The sequence below is a fragment of the Oncorhynchus clarkii genome, chromosome 10, assembly GCF_045791955.1.
Source record: "Oncorhynchus clarkii lewisi isolate Uvic-CL-2024 chromosome 10, UVic_Ocla_1.0, whole genome shotgun sequence".
In the NCBI taxonomy this organism is placed as follows: Eukaryota; Metazoa; Chordata; class Actinopteri; order Salmoniformes; family Salmonidae; genus Oncorhynchus; species Oncorhynchus clarkii.
Genome location: NC_092156.1, coordinates 70,422,327 through 70,448,652, shown reverse-complemented (window position 1 = coordinate 70,448,652; position 26,326 = coordinate 70,422,327). Strand labels below are relative to the sequence as shown.

At 40.4% G+C, this 26,326-nt stretch overlaps 1 protein-coding gene across 1 annotated transcript in view; it reads right to left on the bottom strand.

Moving 5' to 3' along the window:
- The window catches only part of LOC139419326 (hydroperoxide isomerase ALOXE3-like), a 32,592-nt gene extending 13,574 nt beyond the window's left edge, over positions 1-19,018 (bottom strand). Inside the window, exons 1-11 of the mRNA XM_071169269.1 lie at positions 18,953-19,018; positions 8,574-8,784; positions 8,268-8,349; positions 6,272-6,394; positions 5,439-5,542; positions 5,148-5,317; positions 4,852-4,995; positions 3,882-4,085; positions 3,537-3,623; positions 1,453-1,622; positions 51-172 (exon numbers count right to left, since the gene is read on the bottom strand). Coding sequence (XP_071025370.1) covers positions 51-172; positions 1,453-1,622; positions 3,537-3,623; positions 3,882-4,085; positions 4,852-4,995; positions 5,148-5,317; positions 5,439-5,542; positions 6,272-6,394; positions 8,268-8,349; positions 8,574-8,784; positions 18,953-19,018 — 1,483 coding nt within the window. The remainder of the gene's footprint in view (positions 1-50; positions 173-1,452; positions 1,623-3,536; positions 3,624-3,881; positions 4,086-4,851; positions 4,996-5,147; positions 5,318-5,438; positions 5,543-6,271; positions 6,395-8,267; positions 8,350-8,573; positions 8,785-18,952) is intronic.
- Positions 19,019-26,326: the final 7,308 nt, after the last annotated feature.

Here is a 26,326-nt window from a genome sequence, read left to right as displayed (position 1 = left end):
TTAAGAGTTGAGAAAGAGCTAGTGTGTCTTTTAAATGAGAAAAGTGTAACCTGTGCTGGTTTCTGCCAGGAACCCATGGAAGAAGATCTCCTCGATCCAGTTCTGCAGTTCAGAGTCCTTCTGAACGTCTGAGTCACAGGTGTAGTAGTGACCAATCACATTGTGAACAAACCTATACAAAACCACAGGACAACATCAGGTATTAGCAAAACACTATGACAAAACACAGGACTGTTCCACCAGTTAGGTGCCTTATGAGTAGGGTAACTTGGTGAAAAAAATATATCAGAGGTTAAATAAAAAATTAAAACAATTATAGTGCCTATTAAGTGACAAACAAAGTAACAGGGTTGACCGTAAGTGTTTTGACGATTTTATCTTAAATCAGCCATAAATCTCATGGTGACAGGGAATGGAAGTTGTTCTATGCAACAGGGAGGGGCAATTACATTTTTATTTAACTAGGCACAGACGACAGAACAAAGGGCAAGAAGGTAGAGACAACAATGCATCCCGCAAAGCAGCCACAACTGTCAGTAAGTGTCCATGATTGAGACTTTGTATGATGAGATGGAGCTATAACTGTCCTGTTTGAGTGTTTGTTGCAGCTTGTTGCAGTCGCTAGCTGCAGCGAACTGAAAAGACGTGCGACCCAGGAATGTAAGCTTCATTTAAATAATAACAATAATTATGAAAACATTTATGGCCTGTCTGTCTATGGGTAACTGGATTGAAGTGTTATGTTTTTGACATCTAGTCAAATTGTTATGATTTGACTAGATGTTCAGTGTTTCTTTACGAAAAAAATAGTTAACAAAAAATTGGTTCACCATTTTAAAAAGAGTTCAGTTCACTTAACAGGATTGGTCTTAAAATTAGGAACAGTTTTTTTAAACTTAATTAATCACTAATCATGTGAAATATATAATAATCTTCAGAAATTACTTTATCAAAGCAACAAAATAACTAAAGCTTTAAAATGGTGAAAAGTTGTAGAAATGTGGAGGTTAAGTGGGTTAAAATCTTCCTAGAAGTCACAGAGGATGCACAGAGGGACATGTTAAAATGCAGATTTTTTAAAATTAATATAAAAAAATGTATTGAATTTTCCATGAGGTCTATTTAATATAGCTTTAATATAACAGTCTTAAAAAATATCACAGGTACACAAAATACACTCATTTCATGGAATGACCCAGCACCGATATTATGGGCTACATTGTCATAGTGCAAAAGAGCACAATGTTTTTGCAAAAAAGACCGTAAGCCTCATTATAATCTGGCAGCATGATTTACTTTGGAGGAACGAGTAGACTACAGTTTAGTAAACTGAGCAAAAATGTAGCTGCATGAACTAGCCTCCTTATAATGCACAAATCTAATTGTGCTGTCAAATTGACAGATCTTGGATTTTTTTCACCACAAAACTCAAGAGACCTGTACACAAACTACCTGTGAACGATGTCCCACAACCTGAGTCCATCATCCCTGTAGAAGAAGTTGGGGATTGACTCCAGACCGCGTGCAATGATGTCCTCCGGCATACAGAGGGAGCTGTAGGTCAATGAGGCCACAGCTTTCTTCAGGAACTCCATCATCCCTGGACCTCCTACACTGGCATTCTTCAAGATGGTTTAAAGGGATAGTTCACCTTTTTTTTAATCATGGCATAATCTATTTCACAGAGCAAAAAAATATCCACCGTTGTCTAAAGTTTTTTATTTATTCATTTTTTAACCGTTTTATTTTTAAATTGCAAAGATGTGCTGTTTCCATCAAGCCTGTTGGGTAATTCAGCCACATAAAATGGTTGGATGGAAACATGGTTTATGTAACCAGTGAGAAAAACCTTTCACTTCTCTCCTTGTGTCATATAATTGGACATGCAGTTGGGTTCTAATGGCGATCAGTGTTTTCAATATCAAACAGGGTTATCAATGACAGAACTCGTTAATGACAGACGCCAGGGCAGCTCTGTGGTTTAAGCGACAAAGGCAGGTTGCCTGATATCACAAAAATGATGCACACGCATAGATGGCTGTGTGTTATGAGTCTGAACGGTCAGATAGCTAGCAACAATGACAAGAAGCTACCATGTGGGGAATCGCAGGTGGCTTGTTTCAGCTAGTTGCATTTTGTCCTTGATACCATGTCTTGTTTTTAGGTGTTTTAACTCATCACATCTATGCTAATATGGCTATGCTAATATGGATACAATTCTCTATCTAGCCAACAACTGTAACGATATATTTGAGAGACAAGTGCTTATTGTGCAAATGTATTTATGTTTTCAATAAACATTTGGAGACAAAATAGAGTTAAAGTTGCCAATAATCCTTTGGCATTGACAGTTGTTTGGCCCTCAAACTGCGCATGCATCGGTTTTGTTGCTAAACAACCCTCCCGTTTAGGGCTGAGAGGTTCACAGAGATGTATCACAACAATGCTTGACACTTCAGCCTGATGATCAATTTACTCTACCGCGGTATGTGTCGCTAGGCAACGCCTGACAGTTCAGCCTGATGATCAATTTACTCTACCGCGGTATGTGTCGCTAGGCAACACGTGACAGTTCAGCCTGATGATCAATTTACTCTACCGCGGTATGTGTCGCTAGGTGTAGATCTCAAAACGATAACCAGCTCAGTATCAAATCTGTTACAGGCTTTGATTTTCCCATTTATGTTTTGAGGTTGGACTTTAGCACATACAGTATAGCTCGTTAGCATGTAAGGCGCACTGATTGGTGTCACCTCATTAGACCGTATGTGTTACACCTGTGCTGGTTGCCATCTTGTTAGTGGGAAGGTGTTTCACGGTGCTGGCCCAGGTGCTATTTAAGAATGGGTGGCCCAGTGCTCCAGATGTCTTGAGATATGTGGAGGGTCAACACCTTTAGGTGTGGTGCTCCCTATATGAGTTCTAGAAAAATATTCCTTTGTCTGATTTTCGTTTTGCTCCACCTTTTTGGTTTACTTCCTGTCTGTAAGTTTGATGTGGGTTTTTCTTTTGTTTGCCTATTCTTGGGCAAATTTTGTCGGAGCTCATGGTGGGTGTCTTTTAGGTTCCAGTTGTTGTTGCTAGTCAACTTTCAGTGGACACCCCCATGAGTGTCTTTCAGAAGCCCTCCTAAAACCCCACCTGTTTTGTTTTGGTCGTTGCTCAGTGACTCTGTTAGTTCCCCCTTCTGTTTGAGTGACATTTTTGCTGGGGAACGTAACAAAAGTTACGATTGTATAATCGTATAGTGTTTAGAAGGCCTTATTTTAGATGTACTTCACGTTGTTTAATCCGAACAGTTTTTAAATAAGTTAGCTGTTAATTTTGGAACGTCCAGAATAATCATTTTTGGAGAATGTAACAATGCTAGTGGAAATGGATTGTATCAGCGGTGCATTTATAAGCATGCGGAAAGCAGGGTGCTTATTTTTGAACACAGAGCTCTCTTATGCTTTTGAATCAGTTTCCACTAGCATTGTGACATTCCACGTGTATTAACGTATTATAGAACACAATAAGAATGGAATAGACAGTACCTCTGTGATCAGCCCATTCTCTGATATGAGGGCCTGTCTAGCTAGAGTGTTGATCTGCAGAGTGTAGCGGAAGTGAGAGATCAGGAGCTATGGAGAAAGATGGAACGATCATACATGAAATTCACACCTAAAAATGCTATGTATTGTACTGTACTACAAACAACCTACTGCTTCTTTCAATTACAAAAAATACATACAATGAATACATTTATTTCCAAATACTTCAGGTTCTTTTAATCATGTTAAAAGTATTGAGTTAATCGGAAAATGAAAACTCACACAACTGTAGTGTTATAACAGTTGAAAACATACTCAGTGTCTGCGTGCACAGCAGTAGGTATGTACCTTGTAGATGGGATGCACCATTGGTAGGTTACGCAGTGTCGACACGGCAAACACCTCAGCCAGCAGGTGAGTCCTCAGCAAGTGAAAGTTCAGCTCGTGTTCCGCGAAGTCAGCGTTCCTCACAAAGATCTTGGCCAGGAGCCAGTCATACTCTGAGTCAGTAGGGAGGAAGATGGGGTTGTCTTCTCCAGGCTCCTGCTTCAGCTGTGAAAGGAAGCAGAACAATCATGGCTTGCTTCATTAATTGAGAATGTGTATATTGTTACAATTTAAAGACATACGGAAGTTTTAATAGTTGTTTTCTTAAAATGAGTGTTGCCTGTATGGTTCATGCAGACATAGGATATAACATCAATCATGAAACCCCCAAATCCTTAGTTTTAGGCTAACAGTATATGCTTTTGCTCATGCTTTTTGCTTTCTGGTTAGTTTATTAGTTAATTTCTGGGCAATATTTATGTCCATTTATGGGACTCCTTTTGGTTCAAGAGAACTCCCAGTGGCAAACATTCTGTTAAGATGATTTAGTTTGGGTTTCGGAAGTGTCACGTTCTGACCTTGATTTCCGTTGTTTTGTATTTATTTAGTATGGTCAGGGCGTGAGTTGGGTGGGCAGTCTATGTTTGTTTTTCTATGTTTTGGGGCTTTTCTATGTTTCGGCCTAGTATGGTTCTCAATCAGAGGCAGGTGTCATTGGTTGTCTCTGATTGAGAATCATACTTAGGTAGCCTGGGTTTCACTGTGTGTTTGTGGGTGATTGTTCCTGTCCCTGTGTTTGTTGTCACAGGATAGGCTGTATAGGTTTTTCACGTTCCGTTTGTTGTTTTTGTAGATTTAAGTTATTTCATGTATCGTTCATTTTCCATTAAAGAAACATGACTAACCACCACGCTGCTTTTTGGTCCGCTTCTCCTTCTACAGACGAACGTCGTTACAGGAAGTAAAGATCTCATTCTTATGTGAGATGTACCTGGATTGCGATGGGAATGAGCTTATCTTCTGGGGTCACATAGAGCAAGCAGAGAGGAGCAGCCAAGAAGTGCTGTTTCCCGTGGATCACGTTTGCTGTCACTCCATGTAGACGCTTGTAGTCAACCAGGAAGATGTTGCCTTTCTGTTTAGGTTAGGACATTAATGAGTTATGGAGGCAGATGTTGCCAACAACACCACCATGCCAAAGGAAGTGTACTGACACAATGTACAACATATTGTACTATACTACACACAATTTCCTGAGGAAGAAACCATTACTCCATTTTTACAAACCTGAATTTCTGCTTCAACGTTTTTCCCGAAAAGGGAAGCCTTCACCATGTCTTCTGTGACGGGGAAGTTCTCTGGAAGCTTGGAGCAGCGATGGATCATCATGGGGTTGAGGCCGTTCAGAAGCTGGTACCCAAAAAACTCATCCTCCTTCCAGTTCTTTTCAACATATTCTAGAAAAAAAAAAAAATGATCATGTGTAAAATGAAACTTTGTGCAAAATAATAATGAGATGCTAATGATACCAGTGAGCTATTTGAATGCTGCCTTTTTTAAAGACTGAGACCAACTTACCATAGACGTCAGTCTTGTGTCCATTGAAAACGTGACTGAGTTCATCTAGGCTCTTCCATTGTTTCTTGTTGGTGGAATGAGTTTCTAGTTTGAGTGACAACAATCTGCCAGGATAGAGGAGGAACTTGACTTCAACATGAGAAAGATGGTGCAGTTGATTAGAGAATGGTGCTAACAATGCCAGGATGTCCCCCAGGGCTCTGTGCTAGGTCCACTACTCTTCAACATCCTCCCCCTAGGGTGATCGACTCATTCACAGGCCACATATTCTTAATATTATGTGTCAATCGGCATTTGATTTGGTGAAAAGTTCAGCTATTTGGTTATAATGTCTGCTAAATGGTTAATGGGCTTGTTATTTGATACGATTTCAGGCATGATTTGAGTGGCTAAAAACAAATTCATTTAGGAAAACCTTGCCTGAGGGTGTTATTACTGGCATCATTCCTATAATCCACGTTCCACCACAAACCTGATGGCCACATTCCCAACATCTCATAATATCACAATTACCTGAACTGGTGTAGGACAATCACATCTCATCTCACTGTAAAGGAAGTATTTTTAAAGGTGTGTTGGGGATATGCCAATAGAGATGAATAAATATCTAATTCATTTCCTGGTGCTGCCTCTTATGGTTCTCAACCTGGTTTCCATGTTCCCCTGGGGATACTTGGCCTATACTGAGGTGGTACTTGTGAAGACTCACAAGAGCATAGGCCTACAGGTAAAATGCACACAAGGGGGTATATTTCAGGGGTACTCTGGGAAGAGCAAAATGTGACTGTTTTACAGTAAGCAAAACCATTTTGAAAACCAGTGCTCCAACTTACGCTTCGACTGCTGTGAACTTGAACTCCAAGTCCTTGGTGAAAGAGAAGCGGACCTCAGCAGGGAGATCAGAAGCCCTGTCAACTTTCATTATTTGGGGTAGACCCTCGGCATATATACTCCAGCTGAAGGGAACAGACATGGTAAATCAAGACGGGATACACAGCCTGTCGTTCACCATTACATACAAAATGGTAGCTTAGGTGACTTCACATGAATGTGTCTGTGTTTAAGAGTTATTTGTTTCTTTGGAGTTTAGAGTTATAGTTTAGAAAAAATGATGTGTCATTCCACAAATGCTACAACTATACACTAGCATTTTTTTAATACATTGTGGACCACTCAAATTGAGTTGAGACACTAAAAACAATCATAGTCAAACATGGTACAGTAGAGGTGTGATCTATAATACATTACCTCTGTACGCATAAACAAAAATCTGTATATAAATGGACAATTAGGCACTTATAAAGAAGTCTCCATTGGAGGATAAGTTTCATTTACATAATTGTTACTTGAAGATGTCGTAATTTATTATTTTCATCTAGACTGTTAAAATAATATTTTTGACTGGACAGCTGAGGAAACACATCCTCTCAAATGTTGTTGTGTAACCCACAGTGAAGCAAGACATGGAACCATTGTAAAAACAAAAAAAAGTACATAGATGTTTAAGGGAATGTTTGTGTATCGACCAACAGTCTCAACAGTGAGAGGGGTCACTCCACATAAAACATGAGCAAGAGAGCTTCGATATTGCTGGGATAAAACTGTACGTATATAGGGCTCAGTCCCAAACAAGGCTATTATAGTTATTTTTTATTTTTTTAAATATTTAAACAAAGAAATAATAATAATCTGTTTAGTTTCAATTCATTTTCAGACTTGATTTTCTAGTAAAGATTCTGCTTTCCTTTGATTAAAAACATTTCTATTTCATTTTTATATTATTTTGGTTTTAGTTTTTGTGTAAGGGACAGAAAGTAGCCTAGGCGTGGGAGGCTAGAAGACATTTATGTGTTGTTGGACTATAGTTTGAGTGTTTTTGGGGGATTTCACTTCTTGCCACTGGGGGGCAGTTTTAAATAAGGTGATGGGTCAGGTCATAGTCTCGGTTATATTTAAAATATGAAGTCAATCTCAATGTGACTTGCCCATGTTAACAGCAATCCAATGCTTTTATTTAACCTTAGTAGTCAAAACCACATTTTATTGGACACATACACATATTTAGCAGATGTTATCGCGGGTGTAGCGAAATGCTGGTGTTCCTAGCTCCAACAGTAGAGTAGTATCTAACAATTCACAACAATACACACATCTAAAAGTAAAAGAATGGAATTAAGAAATATATAAATATTAGGACGAGCAATGTCGGAGTTGCATTGACTAAAATACAGTAGAAGAGAATACAGTATATACATGAGATGAGTAAAGCAGTATGTCAACATTATTAAACTGACTACCGTAAGAAGAATCAAACATCAAACATCAAATGAAGTCATTGCACATGTGTTAGCTACTAATAGCTAGTAAAAGTGGTGCACTAGCTGCCTATTTGAAACGTTGCCATTTTCCTGGCAGAATTGACCTGTCCGATTCAGAACTTTTAAAAGCCATTTCGATTTTTGCCCAAAGTTTAGTAGAAAAACAAACTACAACTGAACATAATTTGATGTTTTTTGTTTTAGTTTGTTTTAGAGGCAAAGATAATAGTTTCAGTATAGTTTTGCAAACTGATTTCTTAATCATTTTATTTCAGTTTAGGAAATAGTTTTTTCATGATTCATTTTTGTTTCAGTTTTAGTTTACTATAATAACTTTGGTCCCAACAGTGTGTTTAAAAAGACAGTAGGGGCACATTTAGTTACTTTCGTGTTTGTACCACTTTAGTTCATTGCTCTCTAAAAGTGCTGATTCAAAAGCATTTGGATGTTGTTTTGAATTGTTTCTGCATCTTAGGAGTTGAGTTTCAAGATCTCAGAACCAGCTTCTCACCGGTACACCTCACAGCGACTCTGCAGCTCCTTCTTTCTCTCTTCTATGGCCTCTGGCCAGGTCTCATTGAATATCAGTTTACCTTATCAACAAAATGCCATAAAGTGTGATTATTTTCATGTTTTAGGGTTATTGATCAACATCTTAAACCATTTAAAGTATATCCACCATTATTCCATAAAAATGGCCCGTTTGACACATTTCATAATAAACTACAAATGACATTCAGTGAGCTGATGTATAGTAGGCACAGCAGGTCTACTCAGAACTTAACCTAGACAATGATCTATATACCAACATACTGACCAGTGGCCTCCCTGAACATCAGCCGCTCATTGCCTGAGATCCAGTGGTAACAGGGGAAGTTGACTGTGTCTCCCTCTGGTGTGGTCACCACTACTTTAGAGCAGAACCAGTCATTGTTGAGGAAGCAGAATGGGAGGTACGGCTCTGATTCCAGCACCACAAACTCCAGATGGCCCAGGGAGGAAGGACAGAACACATCAAGCTCAATCACCTACAGAGAGATAGATGACATGTTAGACTGATCCCAGCAAACAAACAACTTTCTAACAATGTTGACTAAGTTGAGCCTGTTTGTTTTGTTGTTTTTCAATTTATTTATTTTTTTATTTCACATTTATTTAACCAGGTAGGTTAGTTGAGAACAATTTCTCATTTACACCTGCGACCTGGCCAAGATAAAGCAAAGCAGTGCGACAAAACGAACACAGAGTTATACATGGGATAAACAAACGTACAGTCAATAACACAATAGAAAAATCTGTATACAGTGTGTGCAAATGAAGTAAGGAGGTAAGGCAATAAATAGGCCATAGTGGCAAAGTAATTAGAATTTAGCAATTAACACTGGAGTGATATATGTGCAGATGAGGATGTGCAAGTAGAAATACTGGTGTGCAAAAGAGCAGAAAAACAAAAACAAATATGGGGATGAGGTAGGTAGTTGGTTGGATGGGCTATTTACAGATGGGCTATTTACAGATGGGCTATTTACAGATGGGCTATTTACAGATGGGCTGTGTACAGCTGCAGCGATCGGTAAGCTGCTCTGACAGCCGATGATTAAAGTTAGTGAGGTAGATATAAGACTCCAACTTCAGTGCTTTTTGCAATTTGTTCCAGCAGAGAACTGGAAGGAAAGGAGGCCAAAAGAGGTGTTGGCTTTGGGGAGGACCAGTGAAATATTCCTGCTGGAGCGCGTGCTACAGGTGGGTGTTGCTATGGTGACCAGTGAGCTGAGATAAGGGGGAGCTTTACCTAGCAAAGACTTATAGATAACCTGGAGCCAATGGGTTTGGCGACGAATATGTACCGAGGACCAGCCAACGAGAGTGTACAGGTTGCAGTGGTGGGTAGTATATGGGGCTTTGGTGACAAAAACGGATGGCACTGTGATAGACTGCATCCAGTTTGCTGAGTAGAGTGTTGGAGGCTATTTTGTAAATGATGTCGCTGAAGTCAAGGATCGGTAGGATAGTCAGTTTTATAAGGGTATGTTTGGCAGCATGAGTGAAGGAGGCTTTGTTGCGAAATAGGAAGCCGGTTCTAGATTTCATTTTGGATTGGAGATGCTTAATATGAGTCTGGAAGGAGAGTTTACAGTCTAGCCAGACACCTAAGTATTTATAGTAGTCCACATATTCTAAGTCAGAACCGTCTAGAGTAGTGATGCTAGTCGGGAAGGCGGTTAGCGATCGGTTGAAGAGCATGCATTTAGTTTTACTAGCATTTAAGAGCAGTTGGAGGCCACAGAAGGGGTGTTGTATGGCATTGAAGCTCGTCTGGAGGTTTGTTAAATTCCAGAATGTAGCTTTAATTCGGCATTTGGAAGAGTACAAGGGGTTTAATACTTTGTTCACTAGGTACAGACCACACCTTCAACATAGTTTTAAAGATTTTATTGTAAGGGAATGGGTAGTATGTGGAGGATGAGGGTTGCAGTAGGTATCTCAGAGGGGAGTGAGGTCTAAGAGGCTTTTATAAATAACCATCAACCAGTGGGCCTTGCGCCGGGTATACAGAGATTTCCAGTTTACAGAGGAATTTAGAGTGCAGTGACTTGTCCTATAAGGAGCATTGGTGGAAATCTGATGGCCGAATGGTAAAGAATATCTAGCGGCTTGAGAACACCCTTACCTAACAATCTATAAATGATGTCTCCGTAATCTAGCATGGGTAGGATGGTCATCGGAATCAGGGTTAGTTTGGCAGCTGGGGTGAAAGAAGAGATTACGATAGAGGAAACCGAGTCTAGATTTAACCTTAGCCTGCAGCTTGGATATGTGCTGAGAGAAGGACAGCGTACTGTCTAACCATACACCCAAGTACTTGTATGAGGTGACTACCTCAAGCTCTAAACCCTCAGAGTTGGTAATCAATGACACATCCATAACCTGAGCGGAAACCAGATTCCATACCAGAGAGAATACTACAAGTGTTTCCAACACTTTTAATTACAGTCTTCCAAGCGTCTATGACAAGTCCGGACAACTCATTTAACTGAGCAGCCGTGAAACAGTGATCACTAAGGTTATTACAGAAAACACCAGTATGATACTGTGATGGACATTTTTATAATGTAAAGAGACAGCCTTGAAAATGTTCATCTCGTCTTAGTGTCATAAACAATCCTTGGTTCCTGCCTGTGATTGGTAAAGATATGAGGTGGGGCGACTTGACCCCCTCCTTAGGACCATCTGGCAGAACACCCAGAATATGTTCTTTCAGTTAAGATAGGAGACTGTGCCAGACACATGCCAGAACCAACTCTATCAACTATGTAACATGTCTGTAACCAGAATATAAGGGATAACGGGACTGCCCCAGAAGAGAGAGCTCCTAATCGACCATTGTACTTGGTGCATTGAGTTGGTTGGAACCTCTCCAGTGCGCTGGTAATGAAGGATTATTCATTTAATATTGACTTTGAGTGTCCCTGAGTAGAATTTCCACTACAATACCTATCAGGATTATTTGTGAGGATAACATCAAGGAGAGGAGCCTTTTCTGGGTGTTTGGGGTTAGTAATGATCTGAGAGAGATTTAAGGAGTCCCATTGTTTTAAGACTTGGGCCGGTGGTTTAATCATGTCCCCGTTTAGGTCACCTATCAGGACAAATTCATACTTACTGTAAGGGCCCAGGAGAGAGCTTAGGGCAAGTAGGTTACAGGCCAGTGCTGATGGTGGAAAATAACAACCAGCAACAATCAACAAAGAGCTATTTGAAAGCTTAATGCTGAAAACCAGCAAAACCAATTGTAAGACAACCGAGCACTGAAGGTGTTCTTTGGTAAAGATTGCCACTCCACCACCACTGGAAGATCTGTCTTGCAGAAAAAGGTTATATCCAGAAAGTTTATCAGTGTTCAGAACAGTCTTTCTTAAACATGTCTCAGTAATGCACATTTCCAGATATCATCCGCAGTAATAAAATCAGGGCATGGCAGAGGACAGTGTTGATTTTTTATGACATTTGAATGTGCATCAGATGTCAACAAGATCATATTGTACAGCAATTTTATCAGCTAACATTAATACAAAGCCAGCGAGAGAGGGTTAGAATAGGATGGGAGGCCCAGAGTTGTGAGTGTTGGAACAAATATTTTCTGTCCCATGGTCGGGTAAATGAGCTGGAGAACGAGAGCTCTTGGTGTAGTGGCAAGGTTGTCCATAGGGCGCTGAAGAGCAGGTGCTCTTAGTGGAGGTACGTGGTTGACTGCAGGTGCTGGAGGAGCGGGTTTCCCCTGAAGTTGGAGGCATGGTGATTCCATCGTGGAGGAGTGATGGGATAAGGTGGGGATCGGAACTTTGTGTTTGGGAAAGGAGTCCTGTTCGGGGCATCTGGCTTGTGTAGTGCACATCCCAAAAAGTCAGGACTCACATATAGTGGTTCAGGACCAGAGAGTATAGGGGGATCGTGGTAGATCTTGTGGGTTGGATCGGATGTAACTGTGGTAAATCCTGGGGTCCAGCTGCTTAGGAGTTAAACTATGTGGTCAGGCAGCTCTTGGCGAGAAGCAGTGATCAGCAGAAACCTGTTGTATTCGGCGCATGTGACAACAAAAAATTGATGTGATTTGATTTATGAAGGATGGAGGCCACTGTGTTCCTGGGGACCTCCAATGCTGCAGAAATGTTTTGGTACCCTTCCCAGATCTGCGCCTTAATACATTCCTGCCTCGGAGCTCTACGGACAATTCCTTCGACCTCATGGCTTGGTTTTTGCACTGACATGCACAGTCAACTGTGGGACCCTACATAGACAGGTGTGTGCCTTTCCAAATCATGTCCAATCAATTGAATTTACCAAAAGGTGGACTCCATTCAAGTTGTAGACATCTCAGGGATGATCAATGGAAACAGGATGCACTTGAGCTCAATTTTGTGTATCATAGAAAAGGGTCTGAATAGTTATGTAATTAAGGAATGTGTTTTCATTTTTTTTATACATTTGTAAAAATGTCCAAACCTGTTTTCACTTTGACATTATGGGGTATTGTGTGTAGATTGCTGTGAATTTTTTAACATTTAATCCATTTTAGAATAAGGCTGTAATCTGACAAAATGTGGAAAAATCTAACTAGTCTGAATACTTTCCGATGGCACTGTATATGGAAAAGCACGTTTTAAAATTCCAAACAATTGATTGGAACAGACGACTCTCGGTCTATTTTGGGGGACAGTCCTACTCCACATATACTTCCACACACAGATGGATTTTGGTAATCGGTGGGGCAAACCCAAAGGAAATTTGGGGGATGCATGCCAGCAAAGCCACTACACAACACAACACTAAACAATACATTCATTGCACTATAACGGTGACGAACAGTGCCCACAAACCTTTAGGGCCTACATAAAGCTGTCCCAGGAGCAGAGTCCCCACACCTGGCTATCAACGGAGCCTTGTCTGGCAGTGAATCAGTTCATTCAGCATCATTTGCTGCCTTTAAAAAAACATAGCTGATATGGCTGACTTGCTTAAATTAATGTGGTTCCTACTGACAATTGAGGTGTGCAAACTATGGCATAAGGGGACTACAAGCAAATAAGAGGCAATCAGATAATTTCGATTAAGACAATGAGTGAGCTAGGACGGATCTAGTCAATAACTTTTTGTTCAGCACTTGTGAAATGTACAGCGACAGAATTCAGAACATGGGCCGTTCTTACAGTGTTCTCCCTGTACACCAAGTCAGAACAGTAAGATAAATAAAGGGTGCATATAAGCATACAATGACAGCTTTTACAATATTTGATGAATACATTTCTCTGAAACAGATTAGCAGCTAATGTGCAAAAGAGCAAAGAGACCAAATTATTAGGGTGAGGCACATGGGCTTCTAACAGTTTACTACACAACATACACTTAGTATTACTTTCTTAGCTACAGTATACATCTCTCTCTGGCATATTACATCATGTATGGAGCAGCATACAATAATTTTTATGGACTCTTGTTGTGCTGTGCTCATTTGAACAGGAAGGTTGCGCGGCGGTCCTTCGTGGGCAAATTTTGTCATCAAACGTTGTCAAAGTCTGGCATTCTCTGGATTTACTGTGCTTTCAAGACAACTGGGAACTTGGGGAAAAAAACAAGGTTGAGTCATGATGACCTCAGTGATCTTCAGGTCGTACCTCTAGAAAGAGGCCCGAGCTCCCGACTTGGATTACCATTCAAAATGTATTTTTCCAGTCGGAGCTAGTTTTTTCCTGAGTTCCCAGTTGTCTTGAACTCAATGAAGTCAGATTTCTCAGTTCTGAGTTGAAAGTTGTTTTGAGCACGACAGAAATCATGCTGGATTGACAGCATTGCCAATGTTGAATGTTTATCATTTTAAGCTTGGAAAAGAAAACCATAAACCGAGAATTGGGACCACACACCAACTCCACCGAATAGCAGGCTAGCGACTGCTTTGTAATGCTTGCAGTTAGCCACTGATTCCTTCCAAACCACACATTGTTGAATTTGCGATTTCCAAATTCATGTGTAATGTTTATGGCGGATGAGCACCGATGCGTTTTGTCGATAATTTCATAATTTCTCTTCATATGACAAGGATTAAAAAGGATTTGGCAGTAGATTGTCGACTTGATTCATGACTGCTAGCTAAGATTTTGAAAGTATGATGGTGACATGATCAGCTACTGTAGATAATGTGATTTCACGTCATTTTATCTGTGGCCAAAGACTTTGAGCCTTCTTGGATAGGCACTTCTAATGTAACTCTATGGCAGCACTCAATAGGCTTGAATTTTCGAGCTCTACCCTTAGATTTAGTGTGTCCCCATGAATGACAGAACACTGAGCCACTCACAGCGCAACTAGAGAACATTACCAACCCCTATGCTCTGTATTTTCCGCTGGCTGCCCCACCACCACAGAAAGCACTGAGCTAGGCTGAAACACCTGCATTTTGGAGCTGCCTTAGTCAAGAAAGCAAAAAAATAGGACATTTAAGTATGGAGACTTTATTACCTCAATAATTTTTTATTTTATGTTGCATTGTTTTTGCTAACTACATTGCTCAAAAAAATAAAGGGAACACTTAAACAACACAATGTAACTCCAAGTCAATCACACTTCTGTGAAATCAAACTGTCCACTTAGGAAGCAACACTGATTGACAATACATTTCACATGCTCTTGTGCAAGTGGAATAGACTACGGGTGGAAATTATAGGCAATTAGCAAGACACCCCCAATAAAGGAGTGGTTCTGCAGGTGGTGACCACAGACCACTTCTCAGTTCCTATGCTTCCTGGCTGATGTTTTGGTCACTTTTGAATGCTGGCGGTGCTTTCACTCTAGTGGTAGCATGAGACGGCGTCTACAACCCACACAAGTGGCTCAGGTAGTGCAGCTCATCCAGGATGGCAAATCAATGCGAGCTGTGGCAAGAAGGTTTGCTGTGTCTGTCAGCAAACCTAGCATGGAGGCGCTACCAGGAGACAGGCGAGTACATCAGGAGACGTGGAGGAGGCCGTATGAGGGCAACAACCCAGCAGCAGGACCGCTACCTCCGCCTTTGTGCAAGGAGGAGCAGGAGGAGCACTGCCAGAGCCCTGCCCTCCAGCAGGCCAAAAATGTGCATGTGTCTGCTCAAATGGTCAGAAACAGACTCCATGAGGGTGGTATGAGGGCCCGACGTCCACAGGTGGGAGTTGTGCTTACAGCCCAACACCGTGCAGGACGTTTGGCATTTACCAGAGAACCCCAAGATTGGCAAATTCGCCACTGGCGCCCTGTGCTCTTCACAGATGAAAGCAGGTTCACACTGAGCACATGTGACGGACGTGACAGAGTCTGGAGATGACGTGGCGAACGTTCTGCTGCCTGCAACATCCTCCAGCATGACCGTTTTGGCGGTGGGTCAGTCATGGTGTGGGGTGGCATTTCTTTGGGGGGCCGCACAGCCCTCCATGTGCTCGCCAGAGGTAGCCTGACTGCCATTAGGTACCGAGATGAGATCCTCAGACATCTTGTGAGACCATATGCTGGTGTGGTTGGCCCTGGGTTCCTCCTAATGCAAGACAATGCTAGACCTCATGTGGCTGGAGTGTGTCAGCAGTTCCTGCAGGAGGAAGGCATTGATGCTATGGACTGGCCCACCCGTTCCCCAGACTTGAATCCAATTGAGCACATCTGGGACATCATGTCTCGCTCCATCCACCAACGCCATGTTGCACCACAGACTGTCCAGGAGTTGGCGGATGCTTTCGTCCAGGTCTGGGAGGAGATCCCTCAGGAGACCATCCGCCACCTCATCAGAAGCATGCCCAGGCATTGTTAGGGAGGTCATACAGGCACGTGGAGGCCACACAGCCTACTGAGCCTCATTTTGACTTGTTTTAAGGACATTACATCAAAGTTGGATCAGCCTGTAGTGTGGTTTTCCACTTTAATTTTGAGTGTGACTCCAAATCCAGACCTCCATGGATTGATACATTTGATTTCCATTGATAATTTTTGTGTGATTTTGTTGTCAGCACATTCAACTATGTAAAGAAAAAGTATTTAATAAGAATCATTCATTCATTCAGATCTAGGATGTGTTATTTTAGTGTCCCCTTTATTTTTTTGAGCAGTGTATTATGTGACACGTACTAATGCCAAAATAACATACAAAACAGGAACCCACCCGCCCTCCCTTGAAATAAAGCTAGAATTTACAGTGCCTTGCGAAAGTATTCGGCCCCCTTGAACTTTGCGACCTTTTGCCACATTTCAGGCTTCAAACATGAAGATATAAAACTGTATTTTTTTGTGAAGAATCAACAACAAGTGGGACACAATCATGAAGTGGAACGACATTTATTGGATATTTCAAACTTTTTTAACAAATCAAAAACTGAAAAATTGGGCGTGCAAAATTATTCAGCCCCTTTACTTTCAGTGCAGCAAACTCTCTCCAGAAGTTCAGTGAGGATCTCTGAATGATCCAATGTTGACCTAAATGACTAATGATGATAAATACAATCCACCTGTGTGTAATCAAGTCTCCGTATAAATGCACCTGCACTGTGATAGTCTCAGAGGTCCGTTAAAAGCGCAGAGAGCATCATGAAGAACAAGGAACACACCAGGCAGGTCCGAGATACTGTTGTGAAGAAGTTTAAAGCCGGATTTGGATACAAAAAGATTTCCCAAGCTTTAAACATCCCAAGGAGCACTGTGCAAGCAATAATATTGAAATGGAAGGAGTATCAGACCACTGCAAATCTACCAAGACCTGGCCGTCCCTCTAAACTTTCAGCTCATACAAGGAGAAGCCTGATCAGAGATGCAGCCAAGAGGCCCATGATCACTCTGGATGAACTGCAGAGATCTACAGCTGAGGTGGGAGACTCTGTCCATAGGACAACAATCAGTCGTATATTGCACAAATCTGGCCTTTATGGAAGAGTGGCAAGAAGAAAGCCATTTCTTAAAGATATCCATAAAAAAGTGTTGTTTAAAGTTTGCCACAAGCCACCTGGGAGACACACCAAACGTGGAAGAAGGTGCTCTGGTCAGATGAAACCAAAATTGAACTTTTTGGCAACAATGTAAAACGTTATGTTTGGCGTAAAAGCAACACACCATCCCCACTGTCAAACATGGTGGTGGCAGCATCATGGTTTGGGCCTGCTTTTCTTCAGCAGGGACAGGGAAGATGGTTAAAATTGATGGGAAGATGGATGGAGCCAAATACAGGACCATTCTGGAAGAAAACCTGATGGAGTCTGCAAAAGACCTGAGACTGGGACGGAGATTTGTCTTCCAACAAGACAATGATCCAAAACATAAAGCAAAATCTACAATGGAATGGTTCAAAAATAAACATATCCAGGTGTTAGAATGGCCAAGTCAAAGTCCAGACCTGAATCCAATCGAGAATCTGTGGAAAGTACTGAAAACTGCTGTTCACAAATGCTCTCCATCCAACCTCACTGAGCTCGAGCTGTTTTGCAAGGAGGAATGGGAAAAAATGTCAGTCTCTCGATGTGCAAAACTGATAGAGACATACCCCAAGCGACTTACAGCTGTAATCGCAGCAAAAGGTGGCGCTACAAAGTATTAACTTAAGGGGGCTGAATAATTTTGCACGCCCAATTTTTCAGTTTTTGATTTGTTAAAAAAGTTTGTAATATCCAATAAATGTCGTTCCACTTCATGATTGTGTCCCACTTGTTGTTGATTCTTCACAAAAAAATACAGTTTTATATCTTTATGTTTGAAGCCTGAAATGTGGCAAAAGTTCGCAAAGTTCAAGGGGGCCGAATACTTTCGCAAGGCACTGTATTTAATTGGGGCTCAAAACATATAATATAACTTTTTGGAGAACTTGGCTGACAATTTTTGGGATGTACTCTCTCCCCTTGTTCCAACCAGTTTAAACTGCCCTAGTGTCTATGTCTGCGCCCCTGCAGAAATCGAATTAGCATAAACAAAAATCCCCATCAAAATCCATCAGTTTAAGATAGAGATCATATTTTGCATGGGCTGCGTCTCAATCCATCGCATCCACCGATGTTCAGCATCTAGGGTGAAAGATGACAGAGCTAGAGCTGTGTTTGTCAGACCACGAGACACCCCAAAAATCTGTCTTCTCACAAAAACGTCTGTAGCTTCCGAACAGTTTGGCCTGCAAACTATTCTGACCCCTCTATGGAAAGATGAGACTATCACAAACATGTGTTTTGCCCTAGGAAGCCTGCAAGCTTCACAAGACTAGATTAAAGGTAGTGGGGAACCAGTTACAAAAAATTAATGGAAGTATATATGAAGATAGTTTAGTGCCTAAAATAAGGGGTTAAATACATGTAAAAATCATATATATAAATAGTTTCCTGATATTTCTTATATCTCTCAGATATAGGACAGATACTTCAGAGCAAACTTCCTTTAGATAATCTGTTCATCTATATATGAAGTTTTCTATGGGCTAAGAGCAGTAAGGCCAAACTCAATGTTTCATCAAATATTTTGGGGTGTATAAAAGGGGTCCTACAATTCTAATAGCTAAATTATCCTGGGTATGATCATCTTAAACAATTCCACATGTTAGCTTAGTATATGCTAGTCATAAGAATGAAAATGATGTGAATGGATGTATATTTTGTCACCCAAATGGACAGATGGTCAAAGGAAGGAAAGTTGTGGCAATGGGTTACTCACAGCCCCTCGGCGGTGGCCCCCAATGAATCTACTTTTGGGGAGGCAGATGCGATGGCTTGAATCCATTGTGCCACGGAGATGTATATAGATACTGTTCGTTGTGCCGGCGTACAGCATTTCTCCAGTGAACACCTCTGCTTTGTAAATAACACTGTTGTCTCTACTACAAAGCAAGTTCAGAAGACAGAAATATGATAAATATATGATACATTCAATATTTAATTTATACTGATGACCAATCCCTTTTGTTTAGCTATTGTGTCAGAATGAGGCCACAGGATGACCCAAAGGGATCGTTACCTTACCTACAACAACAGCACGGAAACATTGTTAATGTGGAAGGCAACCCGTCTGCCTAGGGAGACAATTACAGCAGGGTTATTCAAATCTTACACTACAAGGGCCAGACTGCTACTGGTTTTCTGTTATATCTGATGATGGATTGCACCCACCTGGTGTCACAGTTCTAAATCAGTTCCTGATTAGAGGGGAAGAATGAAAAATAAAAAGCAGTGGAACTGGCTTCGAGGACCAGATTTGAATTTGAGGGCCATTGGCTGCATTTACACAGGCAGCCAAATTCTTATCGTTCAACCAATTATTAGCAAAAAAAAGCTGATCTGATTAGTCAAAAGACCATTTAGTGATAAAAATATAGAGTAGAAAAATAATAATTCTGAAACGACACTCAAGAGGCACAAATAGTAACTACAAGTATGAAAATTAGTCAACACTTATTGCATGCTATATTCAACATTCAACAGCAAAGTCAAATGAAAAAGGAACATGGGATCAATCTAGTACGTGACAAATAAAGAACTATAGCTCACATAAAATTTCAGCTTTCTTACCCCGATATGATGCAGTGAATTAGCAATGAGAAATCAGAGTTCCACTGTACTCACCACCTCAGACATCATGGCTCTTTTATATGGTTTACATATGTCTTGTTTGTTCAATCATTCATTAACAGAGAAGAAATGAGGAAACAAACAATAATTTACTTATGATTCGTCATAGTTTAGTCTTTTAGCAGACATTGTGTTCGTTACAGCTTACACACATTCAAAGTTAGCTCATATCCTGGTTAAGGTCTTATAAGACGTTTAAGACCTTTAAAATCAAATCTAAATGTATTTGTCACATGCTTTGTAAACAACAGGTGTAGACAAACAGTGAAATTCTTACTTACAGCCCTTCCCAACAATACAGAGAGAAAAATAACAACATGAGGAATAAATACACAATGAGTAATGATAACTTGGCTATATACACGGGGTCCCAGTACCGACTCACTGTGCAGGGGTACAAGGTAATCGAGGTAGATATGTACAGTACATATACCTGGGGATAAATAAGAATAGATAATAAACAGTAGCAGCAGCGTATGTGATGTGTCAAGAGTTAGTGCAGAAAGGGCCAATGCAGATAGCTATTTGGTTAACTATTTAACTATCTGGATGAACTATTTTGCAGTTTTATGGCTTAGGGGTAGAAGATGTTCAGGGTCCTGTAGGTTCTAGACTTGTTGCATCGGTACCACTTGCCGTACAGTTACAGAGAGCACACTATGACTTTGGTGGTTGGGGTCTTTGATAATTGTTTGGGCCTTCCTCTGACACCACCTGGTATAGAGGTCCGGGATACTCACGAGTTTCCCTGAATAAACAGAATATTCCTAAATTGCCCAGAGACTGCAGAAATATTTTTTTCTGCTTATAATTTCTGACATTAGGTAGGCTGTTAGTAAACTTGTCTATGATTAGATACACTCAGCTTCTCTTCTGTCATTACCTGATGCTCATCTAGAACACTAAATAAAGCCTTGCTCACCAGAATGTCATAAATCAATATAATTATCATTGCATCATCAACAATCTAGTTCAGTGGTTCAAAACAAATTTGCCCAGGGAGCCCACCTAGGCAAACCGGAAACCCAGGGACCCCCATCCTATGTTAACAAAAAAAATAGCATCTTGTCTTATCAGGTGAATGATAATGGCAAGTAGAAGTAATCAATCGTTTTAAATGAATAGATTTGGATGAAACCAAGATTGAACACTTTGGCCTGAATGCCAAACGTCACCTCTGGAGGTAACCTAGCACCATCCATACGGTGAAGCATGGTGGTGGCAGCATCATGCTGTGGGGATATTTTTCAGTGGCAGGGACAAGGAGACTAGTCAGGATCGAGGGAAAGATTAACGGAGCAAAGTACAGAGAGATCCTTGATGAAAACCTGCTCCAGAGTGCTCAGGACCTCAGACTGGGGCGAAAGTTCACCTTCCAACAGGACAACACAGGAGTGGCTTCGGGACAAGTCTCTGATTGTCCTTGAGTGGCCCAGCCAGAGTCCGGACTTGAACCCGATCGAACATCTCTGGAGTGACTTGAAAATAGCTGTGCAGCAACGCTCCCCATTCAACCTGACAGAGCTTGAGAGGATCTGCAGAGAAGAATGGGAGAAACTCCCCAAATACAGGTGTGCCAAGCTTGTAGCGTCAAACCCAATAAGATACGAGGCTGTAATCACTGCCAAAGGTGCTTCAATAAAGTACTGAGTAAAGGGTCTGAATACTTGTGTAAATGTAATAATTTTTGTTTTTAATAAATTTGCAAAAAATACAAATAAACTGTTTTTGCTTTGTCATTACGGGTATTGTGTACAGGTTGATGAGGGGGAGAATTTTTCAAAATCCATTTTAGAATAAGGCTTTAACGTTACAAAATGTGGAAAAAGTATCAAATGTGATACTATGTGAAACAGCCTGCGCAGACCACGAAAAACCACAGTAAGCGGGATAAGATGTTTACATGCTACTGCATCCTGTCAGTATCCAGGCATCTTATTCAGGTTTCCCAAAACCGGGATACAATCTCCTGCTATTGTGCCGTTTAGCAAAGCCCTGCGCTGTGCCATAGCTGACCCTGGCTTTCAACCCCTCATGGTGTGTGTCTGGTTCAAGCTTGCTTGACCTACAATGTGTGATGGCGTGAGTTTTTGTAGAAACATTTTTATTCTTTTTGTACTGGGGGGGCTGCAGTAGAACACTATGAATGGAATTACGTTTTTGTTGGTGTTTCTTCATTTGGAGCACCTGCCCCATCAAAGGTCTGTGCACAGCTTTCATCTGGTCAGTCTGTCATGGAGCGAGCTGGTGTCCTTAATGTTTTGTAAACTCAGTGTAAAATGTACTTTGTTGGGATAGTTCAGGGTTTAGGGATTAAGGAAATGTCTTAGTTCCTTTATGACTATTGTCTGGATAGTTCAGGGGTTTCCCCTTACCATGGAAAGTGAACAGCTTCCCTGACATACCTCTTATTTCCTTTATGACTCATATGGTTTAACGTCTTGTCTGGATAGTTCAGAGGTTTCCCCTTACTATGAAAAGTGAACAACTTCCTTGACATACCTCTCTGGTTCAGTGGAATAAGGAAGACTAATTATTTAATTTAGTAACATGATTATTTCCAATTTGGGGACTTGTGTGAAAACATATAGATCCTACAATTCACGTGTGTTTATATTCTTTGTGACAGCACACACAGGGCTCCATTGTAACGTTTTCAGTTGGTGGCACAAGCCTATGATTTGGTCAAGGCAATATTGTTGCAGGGTCAGGCAACAGACAAAATGTGTAATCTAACGATCCTATCTAAACTAGTCAAAGTGCTCCATTCTAAGTGTAGGCTGCTTGACTACTAAAATGGTATGATTGAAAAGATGAGTTGTATAAACTAAATCGGATGTCCTTTCAGGAATGCATGATTCAAGTTACTTCGATGTGCAACCTTAGCCAGTGATTGTCAAACCCAAAATGCATGACAATAGGACTACAATTCAAAATAGGGTTTCAGAATTGTTCAATATAGTAATTCATTTGTACGCGTTGTTTTGGGCACTAATATCATATAAGATAATACAGAAAGCTTGGGACCCTATTTTTTGTCAACGTTAACAGTGTTCAAAACAGTGTTTTGCATGCATTCACAGTTTCAAATGTTCAACAATCACTAAGCATGCTCTATCCCACTTGTCAGAGAGAGTGAAAGTGCACTGTAGGTGTAAATGGTTTGGCAGCCTTATCTATTCATTCAATCAATTGGAATAGTAAAGAAGCAATCCGCCCTTGATGAGCGATCAACAGGACAATAGAATCTTGCCGAGTTGAGAGCATGTGAGAAGTCTTAAGGGTGTGCGAAAGTGTTATCAAATGTTCCTATTAGATCAGGTAATCCTACATGCTATTAGATAAAGTAATCAGCTGTTTTGTAACTAATCCCGGGTTACATTTTTTAAATAATCCGGGCAGATTGATTTACATAAATGAAGTAACTAATTATATAATCCCTGTCATCATGTCATCTGTTACTACCCAACCCTGAACACAGGTATGTTTACATCATACATACCTAGTTTAACTAAATTCAAATCTTTGTAGTGTTTGGAGTGTTTTGGAGTGTTTTTTGGAATGTAGATGTGTAGCCAACTACTGGAATGACTCAATACATTTTTCTCAACAAAGAAAATTAATGTGAATTCATGTGTCATGTGAATGAAATATTCTGTTCCGACAACAAAGTTGACAGGACCACTTTGAAAATGAGAGCATGGAGTTATTGGCCTAGTACACTCAAACTCCATTCTGGACCTCGAAGCCAGTTATACATACTTCCACTGCATGTTTTAATTGTTCCCCTTTAAAATCGGTTACTGGTTTAGACCTGGGACACAAGGTGGGCGCTATTAATTATCACGAAGAACAGAAAAGAGTTGAATAAAAAGAGTTGATTACACCTGGCCTGGTAGATAAAATGTTTCGCTCTAAAGACTCAAAGACTCAAGTTCTGCGTCTCTTTTGAATGTTCAAAAATAACAGGGTCTCTTATTAATCACCAGGTAGTTTTGATGTTACTCTGAAAATGTAGTTCACTACAAGTTAAACCACTTCAAATTAGTGGATTCGGCTATATCAGTCACACCCTTTGCTGACAGGTGTATCAAATCGAGCAAACAGCCATGCAATCTCCATAGACAAACATTGGCAGTAGAATGACCTTACTGAAGAGCTCAGAGACTTTCAACGTGGCACTGTCATAGGATTTATTCAAGTGTCAAGTAATCGGTAGCTTGTTTAACTATATTTCAGAGTAGCTTCCCCAGCACTGCTGGAAAGCAGGTAGTCATAGCAGTATATTTGTAATGAGTGGCCATCATATTCATCATGTTCATTGCATCTTATACGTTTCTAGTTCTTGTTCAAATGTGTATTATCATCATCATCAAGTTGCAGAAAGAAATACTCTACTTCTTAAAAAAAACAGCTCCGATTTGTGTGTGCCCACACTCATTGCAGTTTTCTTAATTTTTACTATTTTCGACATTGTAAAATACATCAAAACTATGAAAAAACACACATGGAATCATGTAGAAAACAAAAAAGTAGGAGATTGCATATAGGATACTGATGACACTGATAAGTGCCACTGACCAGTAGTAACTGTAAATTGGAGCTGTTTTTTTTTTTTTTTTTTTAGAAATGGAGTATTTCTTTCTGCACCCAGTAACCAATAACACGCATGGAATCATGTAGTAACCAAAAACGTGTTATTTTATATTTGAGATTCTTCAAACAGCCACCCTTTGCCTTGATGACAGCTTTGCACACTCTTGGAATTATCTCAACCAGCTTCACCTGGAATGCTTTTCCAACAGTCTTGAAGGAGTTCCCACATATGCTGAGACCTCGTTGGCTGCTTTTCCTTCACTCTGCGGCCCAACTCAACCCAAACCATCTCAATTTGGTTAAGGTCGGGGGATTGTGGAGGCCAGGTCATCTGATGCAGCACTCCATCACTCTCCTTCTTGGTAAAATAGCCCTTGCACAGCTTGGAGGTGTGTTGTGTGATTGTATTGTTCAAAACCAAATGATATTCCCACTAAGGGCAAACCACACTGGATGGCGTATCACTGCAGAATGCTGTGGTAGCCATGCTGGTTAAGTGTTCATTGAATTCTAAATAAATCACTGACAGTGTCACCAGAAAAGCACCGGTGGGTCCCACACATGCAGAAATCATTTACCATCATTAACCTTTACCTATTCTGCCTCTCACAAAGACACAGAGGTTGGAACCAAAAATCTCAAATTTGAATTCATCAGACAAAGAACAGATTTCCACCGGTCAAATGTCCATTGCTTGTTTTTCTTGACCCAATCAAGTCTCTTCTTCTTATTGGTGTCCTTTAGTAGGGGTTTATTTGCAGCAATTTGACCATGAAGGCCTGATTCACGCAGTCTCCTCTGAAAAGTTGATGTTGAGATGTGTCTGTTACTTGAACTCTGAAGCATTTATTTGGGCTGCAATCTGAGGTGCAGTTAACTCTAATGAACTTATCCTCTGCAGCAGAGGTAACTCTGGGTCTTCCTGTCCTGTGGCGGTTTTAAACGAGAGCCAGGTTCATCACAGGGCTTGATAGCTTTTGCGACTGCACTTGAAGAAACTTTACAAGTTCTTGAAATATTCCGGATTGATTTACTTTTATGTCTTAAAGTAATGGACTGTCATTTCTCTTTGCTTATTTGAGCTGTTCTTGTCATAATATGGACTTGGTCTTTTACCAAATAGGGCTATCTTCTGTATTACCTCCCTGCCTTGTCACAACACAACCGATTGGCTCAAACTCATTAAGAAGGAATGGAATTCCACAAATTAACTTTAAACAAGGCACACCTGTTAATTGAAATGCATTCCAGGTGACTACCTCATGAAGCTGGTTGAGAGACTGCCAAGAGTGTGCAAAGCTGTCATCAAGGCAAAGGGTGGCTATTTGTTATTTCATAGTTTTGATGTCACTATTATTCTACAATGTAGAATATAGTAAAAATAAAGAAAACCCCTTAATAAGTAGGTGTTCTAAGACTTTTGACCGGTAGTGTAAATATATATATATATATATATATATATATATATATATTAAAGGAACAGTTTCCCCATAATAAAACAAGAGTTTAGTTCATGTTAGAGTGATATACACTACCATTCAAAAGTTTTGGGTCACTTAGAAATGTCCTTGTTTTGGAAAGAAAAGCACATTTGTCCAATAAAATAACATCAAATTAAACAGAAATACAGTGTAGACATTGTTAATGTTGTAAATGACTATAGTAGCTGGAAACTACTGATTTGTAATGGAATATCTACAGTATATAGGCATACAGAGGCCCATTATCAGCATCCCTCACTCCTGTGTTCCAATGGCACGTTGTGTTAGCTAATCCAAGTTTATCACTATAAAAGGCTAATTGATCATTAGAAAACCCTTTTGCAAATATGTTAGCACAGCTGAAAACTGTTGTTCTGATTAAAGAA